This window comes from Hippopotamus amphibius, chromosome 6, assembly GCF_030028045.1.
Source record: "Hippopotamus amphibius kiboko isolate mHipAmp2 chromosome 6, mHipAmp2.hap2, whole genome shotgun sequence".
Taxonomy (NCBI): domain Eukaryota; kingdom Metazoa; phylum Chordata; class Mammalia; order Artiodactyla; family Hippopotamidae; genus Hippopotamus; species Hippopotamus amphibius.
In genome coordinates this window covers 167,489,725-167,508,709 of record NC_080191.1, presented here as the reverse complement: position 1 = coordinate 167,508,709, position 18,985 = coordinate 167,489,725, and the positions used below count along the sequence as shown (strand labels likewise).

The 18,985-nt window shown below is 39.6% G+C and overlaps 1 protein-coding gene across 1 annotated transcript in view; it reads left to right on the top strand.

Annotated features, from left to right (window-relative positions):
* The first annotated feature begins 1,556 nt into the window (after positions 1 to 1,556).
* ATP13A4 (ATPase 13A4) overlaps positions 1,557 to 18,985 on the top strand; it is a 123,147-nt gene continuing 105,718 nt past the window's right edge. Inside the window, exon 1 of the mRNA XM_057738878.1 lies at positions 1,557 to 1,683. Within this exon, the coding sequence (XP_057594861.1) occupies positions 1,621 to 1,683 (63 nt within the window). The 5' untranslated portion in view covers positions 1,557 to 1,620. The remainder of the gene's footprint in view (positions 1,684 to 18,985) is intronic.

Genomic DNA, 18,985 nt, shown 5'->3' with positions numbered 1-18,985 from the left:
TTGGGGGGGTACACCAGGTTCAATCAACTGTTTTTATACACATATCCCTATATTCCCTCCCTTCCTTGACGCCCCCCCCTCGAGTCCCCCCCACCCTCCCTGCCCCAGTCCTCTAAGGCATCTTCCATCCTCGAGTTGGACTCCCTTTGTTATACAACAACTTCCCACTGACTATTTTACAGTTGGTAGTATATATATGTCTGTGCTACTCTCTCGCTTCTTCTCAGTTTCCCCATAGGTTACTTTTTAATGTGTATCTTAGTTACTCTTTACCATTTCCTCAATGTTTTACACATACACACACATACACACTTTAGTCTTGGTCTTGTTAGGGTTTTTCACATCAGGTTGGGGATATCAGTGCCCACATTTGTGCGTAGCTTGAAGGAGAGTGAGTGGACACGGTGAGGGTAAAAATAACTCTCGTTTATTGAATACATGCTGTTTCCCAGGCACTATCCATCATATAACAGTTTCAGGAGGTAAGTTCTATTATCATCTTTATATTACATGTGAGCAGATAGAGACTTCTAGAGCTTAGGAAACTTGTTATCTACAGGTGACATAACCAGGAAAGTCCAAAGTTGAACCCAGGGCCTTCAAATTCAGAGCACATGCCCTTAAACACTGCCCTCTGCTGACTGCTGTTAAATCGGCCGTTTAGTTTAATTATGAAAAGAGCCCTTAGTCAGGGCTGTACAATATGCTTTCCCAAGCCTTCATTCAATTCCTCTAATTACTGGATGAGAAGAAACAGCTCTTGCAGGGGAAATGATCGCACAGCGAGGCCAGCACAGATGAGCAGCTGGATTTTGCTTTCCCTGTGCTCAAACAATGTGTCTTGAACAAATGTGTGAAAAAAATCAAAAAATGGGTCTAGACTCCTTAAGAGGTTAACCACCAGTATTTTACTGAGAGGAGACTACACAGAATAGCTTGGTTGTACCTTTGTTCTTTTTCTGCAAGTTTCTCAAAAAAGTAAACTTAATTCCACATACACATTAGGTGGACTGTGTTTTGCACACACAGAGAAATGTGATTTCAAATACCTTTTGAAGAGGATTAGTCACAATTTGTACCTTTTGTAAGTACAATGAATGAGGCTCCTATTAAAAGCCAATGGATTAGGGCTTTCATTATTCAAATAAATTCCGCAGCTCTGTTGGTCTCCCTCCACCCCAGTTCCTTGTGAATAAATCTGGGAGTCCTTGTGCCTGCTCCCCACTCCTCGGAGAGGTCCTGCCAACTCTGCATTGTCCCGCTGGATTTGCAGTCAGATGTCTTCTGCTGGCAGGCACTGTGCAAGCAATGAGTTCTTTCCCTGTACGTTGGGCACAAAAAGATCAGCATGGGAGCAGCCTCCTCCGGGACAGCTTCTCAGAGAGAATGCAGTTAGCCAGGAGCCTGCAGAAATTCCTCCAAGCAGAGGGTGGCTGGTGGGAGGAGTTCAGTTTGCTAAGTATTGTCATTTGCTGAGAGAAGGTGTGTGCTCCGAAGGAGTTTTAACCTGGAGGATCATTAACTCTTTCAGTCAGCTGGCGAGCGGTGGTGGCTGGGCAAGTTCAGTTCATCCTGACGCATCTGCTCCGGAAGGTCAGGGAGGAGTGGGATCACTTTCCCATGGGGGACCACTTCGAGAAGGGCCAGCACGCTTTGCTCAATGAAGGAGAAGAGAATGAGATGGTAAGATTCTAGCCACATTCCCCTTCTTTCCATTCCCACTCCCCAGCCTCCACAACACTCTCTCTCTCTCTCACACACACACACACTCACACACACACACACACACACACACGTGCACTTCTCTGCGGTTTGATTCTGGCGTTATGTGAGAAAAGGTAACGTTCAAGAAATCTCTCTTTCCTGTAAATGTAACCTCTGACAGCAGAAATTTGCTAGGATGAAAAATATTGTATTCATTTTATCAAGAATATTTTGAAGTAAAATCAAAAGGGAGAGAAGTACAACATGCAGCTTTATGATTTGTTCTTGAGCCTCATAAGCATCGCAAGTTCTGTTCAAAACTTCTAATAATTTCAGCAAATCCCTGATGGTGAGAGCAGCGTATTCCCTGATAGGAAGAAGCAGCACATCTATAGTGAAGTGGGAGGGCAGCCGGGTTCTGACCTTCTTCTCTGCTCACATATCTGTGTTCACAAAGACTGTTTTACAGGGAAAACAAATAACAGATTAACAATTATCAGCCTACGTGAATTTCTCTTTACTTCTAGAATTTTACCTGTAGCTCCCTACATACAGGTGGGTTACAGAAAAATTTGTGGAGTTCACTGTCTCTTTTAGATGTGTTCTCATCTGAGAAACTGCTCGAAAATCAAAGATGATTCTTATGCTCTTGCTGAAATTCAAGCTGTATTTCTCAATTACAATATAATTAAGAGAGAGTTAGAAATGTGTCGGTTCGGTAATAAGGCCATTCTGCTAATTGCGTAAGCATAGTCTTTTATGCCAGTAATGGTGTAAATAAAATGTTAAAATGTGAAGCTCTCATTCTACAATAGCATTTTTATCTTCCTGGAATTAATATATAAATAACAAACCCGAAAGATATTTACTTGAAGTGTTTTCTTGGTTAATTGCTTCAGCCCTGACTATTAAATTCTTTGTTCCTAAACTGGTCTTTCAAGTCTAATCTGCTTACCTGTTCCTATAGCAACAACATTTTTTGGACCTTCAAGAGTAGATCCCTTCTGCTATCAAAGCTGAAAAAATTATAAGGAAATCAAAGTCATCCAAGTTTACGTGGCTTTCTTAATCATCGCCTTACTTCTTTCAGGTTTGACCACCAAATGATAATTGCCTTTAGGCCCTACAGAAATGTCACCAGAAATGACCTTCTGATCCATGTTGGATATCATCCTTATTTCTCCAGTGTTTTTTCTATGTTAAGAGAATTAAGAGAATTCTCTATATTAAGTTGAAAGTTTGATCCTTATCTTGAATCTTCTTCACCAGAAGGCAGAGTCCTCTTTCCTCTACTGATTTTTTAAATCCTCCCTCAAATCCTCAGATGGAAATACACCTCCTCTTTTCCTGTACACTCATTTCTTCTCTTCCACAATTTGTCATTCAAGACTCATGAAGAATCATCTACTTGCTGGCAAGGCATTTTCTAGTTTGAGGGAAACTGCTACCCCTTCTTCAGCCTACGTATTGCAGGGAAGCAATGTCATTAACAGTTCTTCGTAACAGCATCGCCCAATCAGTGCCTCAGGGTGTCAACCTCGTTTTGCATGCAGCTGAAGTCCCAGTTAGGAGAGGGCCTTTGACAAGGAAAGGACACTGTGTTTTCTGGAGAGGAGTCATCTGGCCCGTAGTCTCGGCGGAGGTGCAGAAATTAGTATTCACTCTTAACCGCTCCATCCTGTTTGGCCTGGAGAAACCTGGCTACCTGCCTGTTGCTGTGTCTGACACTCTGTCCCTTTTAAACTCGTTACTCCATTCTCTTTCCCAGAGCAGTAAGCTTCAAACATTAGCAAGATATCTTAAATGAATGCCACATATGTTTAGAAATTTTTGGTTTACAAAATAGTTTCTAGCTAACTTAGTTTTCGCGACACCCTGCGAGGTAGGTGCTATGATGCCCACCTGAAAGAGGAGAAAACTGATACACTGAGAGTTTGCTTGTCTAAGGTTACATCAGCCTTTGAGGCCAGGAGTTGAGACCCCACATAGGTTAAGTTGGTAGACCTGAACATAGCCTGCTGATACCTTCTTCAGCTTCTCCAGAGGCTATAGCACTCTTAATAGGAGAACACCCTTCCTCCCGTAATAACACAAAGCTTAGGAGCATCTGATCTGCTTAGATGCCCCAGGATCTCTTGTTACGTATGATTTGCATTTCCTGAGTCAGCCTGTCTTCTTTGGCCTCAATGTTAATCCCTTTTAGCATATCAAGACTGTCTAGAAATTTGTCACACCAAAGTGTCTACAGCCTCTTGCTTTCTAATATATACTTTTTGCAGAAGTCATTCCTCCAATGATAGAAATGACTGCAAGTTTCAAGAGAAAGCATCATTCTAGGGTTTAGCCCTCATGTCAAATAAAGAAGAATGGACTATTTTCAGGCCTAATGATGCCTGGGACTATCTTCCACTCTAGAACTAATAAAACAGGAATTAAAGAGACACTCTAGGTGACCTGAAAGTAATATCCTTAAGTGCAAAATGAGACAGGAGCCAATGGAGGAAAGAACTTGTTAGGAGGACAAGGCAGGAAAGGGGAGAAAGTGATCTTCTGAGAAGGTTCACCTAGATGACTGCCTCCAAAAGGCCTCAAAGAGGAGACCAACACCCAGACAACACCATAATGGGAGCAGAGGCTGGGCTCTCACTAGCCTTGGGCTAACCATTTGCCTGCTCTAGCCTCAGTTTTTGTATCTGTAAAATGGGAGTGGTACTTCTTACCTTACCAGTCTCACAGGGCTCTTATGAGGATCAACTAAGACAGTCTATGTGGAATTGTCTGAAGAAGTATAAAATTCTGGAGACTCATAAGCTGATATCCACACAAAGATACAAAGAGTCAGAGCTTCAGCAATTAACCAATTGAATGAATACTACCTCCCATGAGTCACCTCTTCTCATGATAAGTGAGGAATATATACCTTTATTCACATGCTATAGGGACCATTTATACAAGGAGAGCAGCGGAGTTACTTTATAACTTGCTTTGTAGTGCTTACTTTGGAAAATACCTACCAGTCTTAGGACTCAGTGTCCTTATTTGTAAAGGAAGAGTATCTGAGGGGCTGGGAGCTCGAATTTTTTGTGTTCAGATGTTACATATTTACACTTTGAAAGGCCTTAGAAACACCGAGTGCTCATTTCCTTACATCATGACTGAACAAAGATATGATTTAATTGATTCAAACTTCACTCACTGGTATCTTTAGTTACACTCTAATGAAATCAGACTCCATTTGGGGGAAGTATTTTGTTACGGCTAGACTTGTTTTAAAAATTGTGTTCTCTGATTTTTTTCTTTCCTAGATTTTAGCAAATAAGAAAAAAAAACCTTGAAAATTTTTTTCTGACTATAAAGGCAACATGTTTATTATAAAAATATCAAAATGACATATAAAGGTCTAAAGAATGAAGTAAATATGATTCATGAACTTTCCACCCAGACATGATCAATATTATTATATTGATGACTCTCCTTCCAGACTTATAAAAAATGCACATACAAAACACAGCTTTCTAATATTTTACTATGTTTTAATATTATCTATACTCATGATTATTTGTATCTGTTGCATCTGTATTATGGAAATACCACTTAATGGTATACTACTGTACATCTCTTCCCAACTCTGTGTTCAGGGGTGTCACGTGAGTAGATTGAAATGAATAACGTTGGGAGGATTTATGCCACAGAAATCAGTAAGTGCTGTAGAGAAATTCTACCTGCCCTACCTGAAGGCTGGCTGGTAAATATGAACCCGCACAGCACATGCTATTTCTGAGAGACTTCCCTTTTTCACCACCATACATGTCTGAATAAAATAAGAATATTGTATTTGGATATCGTCCATTTATTTGTCTTATGCACCACGCCAGAACGAGAGACAATCAGTCACAATCTGTTCTTAAAAGAATGTGTACACCTATTCACAAATATATATTATTTTTTAAAACAAAATTGGAGTCTTCCCATTCAGACTCTTTTTTGAAAGCTGGCCTTTTCATTATACTTAAAATATATTAAGGAAAAAGATATACTAGGGACATATTTTCCCTTTGATATTTACAGCTCCACATGGTCATTTTAATGTTGAAATTGTGTTTGGATGGACGATGCTGTACTAAGCAAATCTCTCGTGTTGCATACTTACATCATTTCTAAATTCTTTTTTGGCTGTGATGGACAACTTTGTGCATTTTTTTTCATTTCATTAATTAATTTTTTAAGTGTACAATTTGATATTTTTTTCTTATTAGGAACATATATATGGCAATCCCAATCTCCCAATTCATCCCACCGCAACCTGTGCATGTTTTTAAATATTTATCAGATCGTTTCCTTAGGATAACGTCCTAGAAAAAGTACTGCTACATGGAAGGGGATGTACCTTTTAAATTTTGTTTGATACTTGGTGCCGGAGTGCCCTCCCTAAGATTGAGATTGTACTGATTTACAGTCTGACGAGCAGTCTTTTCTGAGAACACGTGGCTTCTCCACTGTACTTGCCCTTGTGGAGCAACATCAACCTTTTTCTAACTTTGGCTCCTCTGGATGGTGAAAACGATACTTTACGTCTGTCTTAGTTTTTCATTTCCTTGATTCGAAATGGATCACATCTCTGTCGGTTTGCTCGTGTTTTTTATTTTTTCACTAGAATATCTTAATGTTATCGCTGATGCGATACCAACCAGTAGACTGGGTGACTGAAAACTAGTGAGTGTGGGGGAGCAGGAGCACTCCTGAGCTCCCAAGTCATGTGTGGGAATGGCAAGGAGTGCGTGCCACCAGCACACAGTATGGCAGTGGGGTGGGGTGTGGCCTTTGCCACGCTGGAAGCCCTGTCGTGCCTGCCGCCTAAGCCGGGGGCATCTGTCCTGGGCAGTGATTTGGCTCACTTTGCTGGCTAATGTTGGCCTTCTCTCCCCTAACACTGGGGTGCACCAGCACCTCCCCCCCCAGTAGCCACTTACTTACTATGCGCTGTGAGCACCTCTGAGTGGGTCGCCCATGTTAACGAGTGAACCCACAGATCTCATAGTGGAGGGATTGTGTTCAGACTGGGACATTTTGTCAGCTGAAATGTTCAGGAAGCTGGGCCACTGGCCAAGCCTAGTGTCTTTATTCTTGATTCATGGCTGCAGAACTCCCATGAAGTCAACTCATCTTTGAAGGAAACTCTTGAAGAGGAAGATTTAATGGCTTCTTGAGGACAGGGGCCCTGCCTGGTCCACCCTCCTATGGCCTCATCCTCCCCTCTCCCACTACCCCCGGAATCCAGCGCAGTGCTCGGCACACGCTCTCAGGGCATATCTGATGGTACAACGGCACGCCCCATTAACCTGCAATTTCACATTCTGAGAAGAGCAGTGAGGCAGCGAGGCTCAAAGGCTGCAACAGTCTGAGTAATTTAAAGAGAAACCGAGGAAATTTTATGTTATTTATTGAGGACTGCCAATCATCTTGTGAATTTATCAATTGACCGCTCTCTCCCTCAAGCATAAACAAAGCTTATTCTTCAGAGTGAATTAGCCATACTACACTTTTTGTGAAATATCTTATTCTACCCTTTCATCCATTCACGTATAAACTCAACAAATATTTACCAAAAACCTTACTGTGTGCCAGGAGTCTTCTGTGCTAACCAAAGAGGATTTCGAGCGCATAGCAAACAGTTTGTTTTCAAGGCATTCACAGTTGAGTGGGCTGGACCGAGTGTGCAATTCATGGGGCCCAGTGCAAAATGACAATGAGGTGTCCCTGGTTCAACAATTATTAAGAACTTCAGGATGACTGGAAGGGTATCCTTCTGAGAGCAGGGCCTTGTGTGACTGCACGAGCCACAGGCTCTTGAGGCTGTCCTGCAGTTGGGGAACTAGGGTTTCAAACGTAATGAAAATGTGCTGAAATAGGTATCGTTGTGAGACATGCATACAGAGCTGTGGGAGCACAGAAGGAGCAACTCAGTCAAAGAACGCTCCAAGGGGAAAGACGGCGTTTAATTTCCCTGGAAGGATAAGTGGGGCCCAGACTTCGAAGGACTTTCTGAGGCATCCTAATGAGTGTACATTTTATCTTTTCCAATGATTCCCAAACATTGGTCCATGAAAAAAACCGTACCAGAATCAAGTTGGGGAATACACAAAACATAGATTCCTAGGCCCCCAATCCAGACCTACTAAATGAAAATCTTTGATGGCTGAGCTGGACTTGGTCAGAAAGATTGTGATGCCAGCCTGATGGATACAATACTGGAAAATTTGAAACAGGAAGTGATGTGGTAAGATTTGCCTTTCCAAAGGATGTTATATCAGAGGATGAGGAAGTTCGGTTGGAGGAGAAGAGACAAAGAAGGAGTGTTGGAAATACTCCAGGTGAGACATTCAAGAAGAAACTAGAGCCTGTATGGATTTAAGAGATGGAATGGATAGTGGATGTAAGAGATACTTAGAAATTAGAATTAAAAAGGCTTCATGATCCATAGACTGTGGAATAAGAGAGAAGGTTGAACAGGATGAGTAGTTGTTAAGGAAGTCTTTAAGGTTCCTACTTTGTCCAATGGGAGAAGATGATGCTACCGCTTATTCGCACAGGGAAAATAGGAATAGGTTAGGAGTGGAGACGGCGATAGTCATAGCAAGTACCTCTATGGTGGTTGATCTGGACTAAGAACTTTATATACAGTAACTTATTTAACCCCCTCGGAAACCCTAAGAGGAATGAGCATCTCTCTTCTACAAATAAGGAAACTGAGGCACAGAGAGATTAAATGACATGCCCAGGTTCATCTGGCTAAGTAAATGGAAGGCTATAGCCTAAGTTTGTGCTTTAAACATGGTAATTCACCGCCTCTTGGCTTTGCTTAATTCTGGACGCACTACTTTAGTTAATGGTTGCAAAACAGCAGGGCATAACTGAAAGCAACACAGTATTAAGAGTCTGGAGATTAGCATTGTGGGGTTGGCTCTGCCATTATTAAAGTAGATCCTGGTCACCTCTCTTTGATGTCATCTCATTTATGAGATGGAGATAATAATACCTTACTGGTTTGAGCCAGAGAGCAATGCAGATGGTTTCTTGGGGTAATCTCCAGCACACATGTGGTTTCAAAAGTTTTGAAACAGGTAGATAAAATCTCTGTGAAACATCTTAAGAAATTTAAGTGATATTCTTGATTTTTTTTCAAAGTGCTGTGAGATTCCGTTAGTCGTGGAAAGGAGAACTTCTCTGGAGACGTTACATTAAGTGGGAGCTGGAAATTTATGGCAGCTGCTTTGTGAATTACTCATGAATAAAGGAATAAGGAGTACATCTATCCATAAATAATTAACCAGGGCTAACCTCTGCAGCTTCCTCGGACCACAGAAGACATAAAGCACAGGCACTTGGCCTTCAAGAGTTGGTGATTTGGTGATATGTCCAAACTGGGCACCAGTTTCAAGACTTTGTGGCTATTCCAAAGCCCTGTGAAGCCTAGCCAGCGTGAGACCACCTATCTCAATGGGCTACAGCTATTTCTCGATGCCCATCTTGTAAACCTTGGTGAGTTGCCTGAGAAACCACAGCTGGGTGGAGTTGGAAGGCAGCTCAGAACATCGCCTCCTCAAATCCGTCCTCAGCCTGAGGCTACTCGTGTGGACAGCGCGCCCAGTTATGCCCCAGATGCCCCCTCAGAAAAAGAACAGGAGGAGGCCCAAGTGTGCTGCATGCTTTCCAGAGAAATATTATGTCCCTCAGGCAAGGACACTTTCTGATCTTAGTGGCTGCACATACAGGGCTCTGGCTGATACTATAATCACTTTAGCTTTTGCAGAATCTGTTAGCTTCTTGGGGGAACCATGGCTGCAGGACTTTGAATCTCTGGTACTCCAGTCTCAGGATCAGTACAAAGAAGATGATGTCGTGAGGAAAGATCAATTTTTGAGTCCAGGTCAAAAACAAATGCCTCCAACAATTCAGTTTGGGTAGATAAGTGAAGTGGTTCTTTTTTTTTTTTTTTTTTAATAAATTTATTTATTTATTCATTTATTTTTGGCTGCTTTGGGTCTTAGCTGCTGCACCCAGGTTTTCTGTAGTTGCAGAGAATGGGGGCTACTCTTGGTTGCAGGGCACAGGCTTCTCATTGCGGTGGCCTCTCTTGTTGAGGAGCATGGGCTCTAGAGCGCAGGCTCAATAGTTGTGGCACACGGGCTTAGTTGCTCTGCGGCATGTGGGATCTTCCCGGACCAGGGATCGAACCCATGTCCCCTGCACTGGCAGGTGGCTTCTTAACCACTGCACCACCAGGGAAGCCCAATAAGTGGTTCTTTCTACTTGCTTTTTTTTTTTTTTTACTTGCTTTTAAGGGAAGAATAAGGTTGATTTTTATGGCACACATTTACCTTCTAGTTTTCTCTCCTTCAACTTGGAGTCGTCAAGCATGATAAGGATCTTTCAGCTTGGAGACCACTTCACCCTGTGCAGGTCTTTCCTTTAGTCAATTCCAAGAGACAATTTTTTACTTTCCATTTTCTCTGATCATCCAAATGTGATCTTCTTGCTCTTCCCAGAATATATTAGATACTTTCTCTGCCAGGGAGGTATCTTCACCCTAATATCTGGCCATCAGAGCCCTGCCCATCCATCGGAGCTCATCTCAAATCTGACTTCCTTCTTTAAGCTATCTGGGAGCCCCTGGGTCACACTTGGTCCCTTCCTTCTCTGCAGTGGATTTGAATGCCTATTATAGCAATTTTCACTGGCTTTTGTAGTAGATTCATGTGTTTATCTTTCTGGCTTCACAGATTGTGAGTTAGTATGGGTAGGTACTGAGTCTTATTTCATGTTTATGTCTTACACATAACATTGAAGGTACTTAATATGCTTCTGATAAGATGGATTGAAATATTACAAATATTGCAAGAGTTTTTCTCTTCTTTCCTGACTCAATTGAGTTGTTAATCTGAATTTTACAAAAGTAAGTACTGAGAAATTATATAATATGTCCAAATCTGAAATCTAGGAAGCAGCAAAAACAGATCTTGAACCTTGGCAGTTTGATTCCTAAGTTCCTGCTCTAACTCCAATAGTTTCTTGGCTACGATTACTGCTACCGCCCCTACTAACAGCACTGTCTCTACTACTGCTGTCACAACCCCCGACTATCGCTGCTCTTACTACCACCACAACCACCACCACTACTACAACTACTAAATGAATCCAACACAGTGCGTGTTAGTTTAGCAGCTCTTTTATACTTAGGGCTCATTTTGAGCTTGTGAGAAACAAAACCTCCAGGTCTCTTTTATAAAAGGCATAGCTTTCTGATCTTTGGGGCACAGGAGTGAACAAGGGCACAGGTGCTGGAATCAGGTCACCCGGATCCCCCTTCAGTTTTCAGCCATCCGTGCCTGCCTGCATCACAAAGTGGTCTCTCTTCATGCTCTTGTCCTTCTGCCAGTGTGGCCTCCTTGGGTTGTTACTCAGTGCTAGGCTTCTAGGAGGGGCACAGAGGGTAATCCTAGCCAGCCCTTTCGTGTCTGGGCTTCTGGGAGCGGTGATTTGTCAATACCCCTGTTCATCCTCTCCCTGGCAGCCGCCTCTGTCTTCTATCTGTCGTGGGCCTTAGATGGGAGTTTTCTGCCCCTCCCCTCGCAGTTTCTTGAGTGGGATTTTGTAGCATCCTGGTTTCAGGATGGTAAGTGGTAGAGGATTTTTGCTTCCATTCTTCACCCAGCATCAATGGATTTTTGCTTGTGTCAGAGAGGATTTCCTACTTAGAAGTAACTGACCTTTGTCAACGTGGTCATACTGAACTGGTTTTAGTCTCTAACTTCACGTGGGGCCTTCTGATAACTCCAGGATCACATATCGCCAGGTCCTAAGCCAGTGGAAAAAAATAATTTGCCTTTCTTTCAATAGTCTCAGCAAAAGAGATGAGCAGAAAAGACTCATCTTTCTCACTGGCTCTGATTGGATCATCTCGCCTTTTCAAACTTATTAGTGTGGACAGGAGAATACCATGGTCTTAGTGACCTGCCCAGTCCTAGAGTTGGGATCAGAGTCAACCCTGCATCAAGCTTACCAGCAGAGGGTGGTGAAGGGGGCGGTTTGAGAGAAAAAATTGGGGTATTGGATGCTATTACCTGGAGTGAAATAAATCAGTATTGTGTGGTCTAGACAAAAAATACAAATGGACAAACAGAATTTCCAATCTGATAGTCGATAAATAATGGTTTAACTGAGCTAAACAAATAATGTTTAAAGTGGTTGAGTCCCCCTCTGATTTTTTTGCTTGAGAGAATATAAAATATAGAGCTTTCCTGAAAGTATTTTAAATATCTGTGAAGAGGTAGAACAGAGCTTTTAAAAATATATGTTTATTTTAAAAAATTACTTAAATTGAAGTATAGTTGATTTACAATATTGTATTAGTCTCAGGTGTACAGCAAAGTAATTCAGTTCTTTCTGTCTTCTTGCTATATATATATCTTTTTTTCTTTTTCTGATTCTTTTCTTTACAGGTTGTTACGAGATATTATAGTTTCCTGTGCTATACAATAAATTTTTGTTTTTTTATCTATTTTATGTATGGTAGTGTGTATCTGTTAATCCTATACTCCTAATTTATCCCTTCTTCCCCTTTAGTAATTATAAGTTTGTTTTCTATGTCTGTGATTCTCTTTCTGTTTTGTAAATAAGTTCATTTGTATTATTTTTTTAGATTCTACATTTAAGCGATATCATATAATATATGTCTTTATTTGACTTCAGTTTATATGATAATCTCTAGGTCCATCCATGCTGCTATTTTTCTGATTTTAAAAGTTCACTTAGTCGTATTTTTTTATTTACAGAACAGAAACAGACTCACAAACTTAGAGAAAGAGCTTACGGTTACCAGGGGGAAGGGTGGCAGGGAGGGGTAGATTGGGAGTTTGGGATTGACATGTACACACTGCTATATTTAAAATAGATAACCAACAAGGACCTACTGTATAGCACAGGGAACTCTGCTCAATATTCTGTAATAACCTAAATGGGAAAAGAATTTCAAAAAGTATAAATACATGTATATGTATAACTGAATAACTTTGTTGTACACCTGAAACTAACAACATTGTTAATGAATTATACCTCAATATAAAATAAAAATAAAAAATAAAATAATTTTGGTTATTAAAAAGTTCACTTAATCATATTCAGTGATTAAAATCGGCACCATATAGAAGTAAAAGAAGAATCACAAGGATGCCATTGCCCAAGGCAAATACCACTAGTATTTTATTTTATACATTTATATTTCAGTCTTTTTTTGTTTGTGCTTCACCTTTTTTTCAGTTAAATCTGAAATAATACTGCATGATTTTGTTTTTTCCTTTCACTTAATATTATTACAGATATATTTTCCCCATGTTATTAAAAATACTTAAACATTATTTTAATGGCTATATAATATTAATGATTATCCTATTCTTATATACATAGGTTGCTTTCTATTACTACTACTACTAATATTGTAGTGAATATCTACAACATAAATATAAACCTTGTCTGCATTTTATATAAGTTACAGGGATATTTTTAAAGACAGTCTTTCCTAGTTGTTAAAATCGTACCCTTTGGAGGTCTGCGCATTTGTAAGGCCAGATTGGCTTTCAAAACCCCTCTCAGGAGTAGAGATCTAGACTCATGTGGAACTGCAGGAGGGGATATGATTTTGATGCTCAGAAATGCCATGTTTGTCATTCTCCATCCCAGAAAACTATGAAGAGGAAACGTGTAATAGAAAGTTGTGAAGCTTCTATTTATTTAAAAGGCTTTTCAGGCAAAAGGTATCATGTGCATATAAAGGATCAGCTCTCTCTCTCTCTCTCTCTCTCTCGCTCCATTTTTTTTTTTTTTTTTTTTGGCTGATCCAGATCTTAGTTGCGGCATGTGGGATCTTTTATTTGCAGCATGAAGGATCTTTAGTAGTGGCATGCGAACTCTCAGTTGTGGCATGTGGGATCTAGTTGCCTGTCCAGGGATCGAACCCCATCCCCCTGCATTGGGAGTGCAGAGTCTTAGCCACTGGAACACCAGGGAAGTCCCTAAAGGATCAATTATGACCACAGCAGTCCCATGTTGCAGAGACGAACGGGGCTGTAGCAATAGACTAGGAAGCCTTCATATTTCATTTCAGAAAAGTTTTCTATGTAGCTTCCCCCTGCTGTTTCTACCCTAGGAGGAATAAATAAAACATGGAATTCCTGTGATCTTGGTATCAAATTCTATGCCTTGTGGTCACAACTATAGTATCTGTTCCTTAATAAAGGTCTGATTAAGGGGCTTTCAAACTATTGGGAGAAAAACCCAATCATTTTCTTTCTGAACTTTTAAGCAAGATCACAGAGCAGGAGAAAATTATTTTTGAGTTTTAACATCATTGAAGTAATTGCCTACAAAGAGTCCCTATATAAATTAATTGGCCAATTGAAAATAGCAAAAGATATGCAAATAAAAGTAGAATATTTTATTACCCAAGGAAGATATACTTTTTACTTAATTTTTCATAGCTTATTGATCAACTATTCACTGCTATATCTCCAATGCCTGGCACATAGTAAGTGCACAATATATATTTTTGGAATGAATAAATGAATGGATGATGGATGAATATAGCTAGTTACAGTTACATTCCAAAATTATATGGAATAGCATACAAATTAAAAGTTAAATAAGGATTAGAATTGAGGGAAGTTGATGCCTGGTTTACTACACTTCATTTCACCACTGATTCATTCTGTAGACCCACAGTCTAAGGCCAAAATCTTCTTCAAACTTTATCTGACCTTCTCTTGCCCCTTATTCCACCCATCTAACCTTTGCTTAAATGCCCTCAGAGAAGGAAACTCACCGTAAGATAAATCATTTCCTTGTAAGACAGAACTGACAATTTAAAAAACTCTTCCTTATGTTGAACTGAAATATGGTTCTATTAACCTGAATTCATTAGTCTTACTTCTTTTGCCTTTTGGGGCTACCTGTCAAAAATCAACTTCCATTTCTACAAGTCAGGCATTTAAAAATTGTTCTGTGTCTCCCAGTTCCACCCCTCTAGGTATCTCTTCTCCAATCTAAACAAAGTTTCTTCAATCACTCTTCACGTGGCATAGTTCTTTGAAATTTACTTCAGAAAATCTTGGAATAATAATTTAAAGAAGCTACCTTCTTTTAGTGTAATTCTCCCTTTGAAATCCACAGAGATTCTGGGATAAAGGGGCATATACCAAGAGGAACATGGAAGTGCTGCTTACTGTGTCACTAAGGTTGTTGATGGTAGGGAGTTCAGACTCCTTTGTTCAGAACCAGACAGGTCTTAGATGAGTCTGATTCTGTTTCCAAGCTCAAGTTTGGCTGCTTGCTGCTTAAAAAATCAATACTCAAGAGACAAGTGCTGATTGGAAAGGAAAGGTTGCTTTAATCAGGAAGCTGGCAACCGGGGGAGAAGGTGGACTCATGTCCCAAAACCAACTCTGAAAATTCTGCTTGGGGGAAATAATCTCAGTTAATCATTAAGGGAGGGGGTCAGATTCTTTGTCATTTTTCCATTCCGTGTAGATTTGCTGACCTCTCCTGATCTTCCTTTGGATGCTATCTTGCCTGCATGGTCCACCTGCAGATTTGCTAAGGGGGATGTGGAGGTAAAGAGTGCATAATTCTTTAACTACTTAATTCTTCATTCTTAGTGCTTTTAATCCAGGAAAGAAATCAACAAGTTAGACAAGGCATTGCGTACATTCAGTAGAGCATAAGACAGGAGTTAGGTTAAATGTTACCTAGTGATCTCATTTTTATAATTAAGGTCTGAGAGAAACAGAGATGTTCAAAGAGAAAAGGGGCAAAATAGCTGCTTACAATCCTCACCTAATAATTGTAACAGTCACATTTATTGACTACTTACTCGGACCTATGTCCTTTGAGATGCACTTTTTCATGCGATACTTCACTGTAAATTTATAATGACCCCATTAGGTAGGTGCTGTCACTACAGTTGCAAACATGAAATGCTTCTGTTGTTCTTCTGTGACAGAGGTCTGCATCCTATGGTTTGCAGCTGAAATCTGGCCCACTGATTGTCTTGTAAATAAAGTTTTCTTGCAAAACAGATTCCTGCATTTGTTTACGGATTGTCTCTGGCTGTTTTGCACTACAACAGCAGAACTGAATAGTCATGAGAGAGCCCACAAAGCAGAAAATATTTTCTCTCTGGTACTTTACAGAAAACATTGACTTGTTCTTTTCCTTTCCTTTCAGGTCTCATTCTTTTATTAAAAAATCTTTCCCTTTATTGTCATAGTAAAATATTACCTGTTAAGATTGTCCACATCTTCTTTATCCACCAGTGCTGGTTTAGTAGAACTCTGAAAGGACTGGGGCTGGGTGGTGTTTAAGAGTTTGGGCAGGCTGTCAGGGAGGGCAGTAGATATTTACAAACTGCTGTGGTAGAAGCCCCGTTTAGGAGCCTGGGCTCTTTCTGATATGAATTCTTCCTTTAACCATTCATTTTGTGTGAGGAATTTCCCTTGTCTGGCCTCTGCTTCTTTCATCTCTAAGTAGATATAGATCTGTAGGATCTGTCTGACTTAGTTTCATACCTGTCCTCATTTTGAGGTTGCTCAGATCTGTAAGAAGCTTTGCCTGCTAGACATAGTGCAGCCATTTACCACCAGGAGCCAAATGGATCCCTAGACCCCTCATATATTGGAATTGCAGGTACAGAAATTCACTCAGAAATAATCTAGTCCAACACATTCATTTTTTTAAGGTTTTATTTTTTTTTGGTAAAGATAATTGCAGATTCACATGTGGTTATAAGAAATTTTCGGCAAGATTCTGTAACATCTTGTAAAACTATAATACAATCTCACAATCAGGAAAATGACATTGATAAGATCAAGGTACAGAACATGTCCATTACCACAAGGATGCTTAATGTCTTTTTATAGCCACATCCATTTCCTTCTTACCTGTACTCCCTCCTTAAGTTCTGGCAGCCACGATTCTGTTCCCTATTTCAATAATTTCATCTTTTCAAGACTGTAATAGAAATGTCATCATAGAGTATGTAAACTCTGAGACTGACTTTTTTATTCAGTGTAATTTTCTGGAGATTGATCCAGATTGCTATATGCATCAAGAATTCATTCTTTTTTATGGCTGAGTAGTATTCCATGGTGCCATATTTTATTTTAACCATTCATCCATTGAAGGTCATCTGAATTGTTTCCAGTATTTGGCTATTATGAATAAAGCTGCTATCAACATTTGTGTATAGGTTTTTGTTTGCACATAACTTTTCATTTCTTGGGGATAAATTTTCAGGAGAGCAATTCCTGGGTTGTATGGAAGTCACATGTTTAGTTTTTAAAGAAAGTATCAAATTGTTTTCCAGAGTGGCTGTACCATTTTACATTCCTACCAGCAATGTCTGAATGATAAGGTTCTCTACATCCTCACCAGCATTTACTGTTGTCACTATTTTTTAACCATTCTGATAGGTATGTAGTGATATCTCACTCTGGTTTTAGCTTGCATTTCCCTAATGGCTATTGATTTTAATCATCTTTTGGTGTGCTTATTAGCCATCTGCATCTTCATGTCTTTTGTCAATTATCTAGTCGAATTCTTTTTTTTTTTTTTTTTTTTTTTTTTTTTTTTTTTTACTGTTGAGTTTTGAGAGTTCTTTATACATTCTGGATACCAGTCCTTTGTCAGATGTGTGGCTTGCAGATATTTTCTCCCAGTCAATAGATTTTCCTTTCCTCCTCTTAACAGGCAAAAGTTTTCACTGAACAAAAGTTTAAAGCTTGAATGAATTCCAATTTATCATTTTTTCCTTTTATGGGTTGTGCTTTTGAAGTCAAGTCTAAGAACTTTTTGTGTAGCCACAGTCCCCAATATTTCTTCCTACTTTGGTTCTTGAAGTTTTATGTTTTATATTTAAATGTGCAGTCCATTGAGAGCTAATTTTTGTGTAGGTGTGAGACAGGTTGAGGGTCATTTTTTGCCTATGGATGTCCAACTGCTCCTACACCATTTGTTTAAAAGGCTGTTTTTCCTCCATTAAATCACTCGTGCACATTTGTCAAAAATCAGGGACTTCCCTGGTGGCACAGTGGTTAAGAGTCCGCCTGGCAGTGCAGGGGACACGGGTTCAATCCCTGGTCCGGGAAGATCCCACATGCCGCAGAGCAACTTAGCCTGTGCACCACAACTACTGAGCTCATGAACCTAGAGCCCGTGCTGTGTGACAGGAGAAGCCACCACAATGAGAAGGCCATGCCCTGCAATGAAGAGTAGCCCCTTACTCGCCCCAAATAGAGAAAGTCCCCATGCAGCAACAAAGACCCAACACAGCTAAATAAATAAATAAATAAATAAATAAATAAATAAATAAAATTAAAAAAAAATCACTTGGGCATATTTGTATAGGTCTGTTTCTTGGTTTCTGTTCTGTTCCACTGAGCTACGTGCCAATGCTACACAGTCTTGCATAAGGTAGCTATATAATAGTCTTGAAATCAGGTACACTGGTTACTCCCACTTCATTTGTACTTTTCAAAATTATTTTAGCTATTATAGTTCATTTGCTTTTCCATATTCCAAATTTTATAATAATCTTGTTTATATTTACAAAAAAATCTTACTGAGATTTTCATAGGAATTATATTAAATTCATATATTAATTTGTAGAGAATTAAAATTTTTAGTATGTTGAGTTTTCTAAACCATCAACATGGCATGTCTCTCCATTTATTTAGATCTTTAGTTTATTGTGTTAGCATTTTGTAGTTTTCAATATATGAGTCCTGTACATATTTTGTTATATTTACATCTAAGTATTTCATTTTTTGAGTGATTGTAAACCATCTCATATTTTTAATTTTGGTATTCACATGTTCATTACTGGGATATAGAAGTACAATTGATTTTTGTATGTTTATCTTGTATCTTGTGATTGCAGTGAACTCATTTATTATTTCCAAGAGTCTAAGAAGGTTTTTTTTACAGGTTTCTTTGGATTTTCTATATAGAAATCATGCCATATGCAAGCAGAAAATTTTATTTCTCTATGCTGTTTATCTTTTTTTTTTTCTTGTCTAGCTACAACTAGACTGTGTTGAATAAGAGTGGTGAGGATAGACACCTTGCCTTGTTCCTGATCTTATGAGGAAAACAGCCTGTCATCATCAAATAATAATGTTAACTGTATGTTTTTAAAGATGCTCTTTGTGAAGTTGAGGAAGTTCCCCTTCACTCC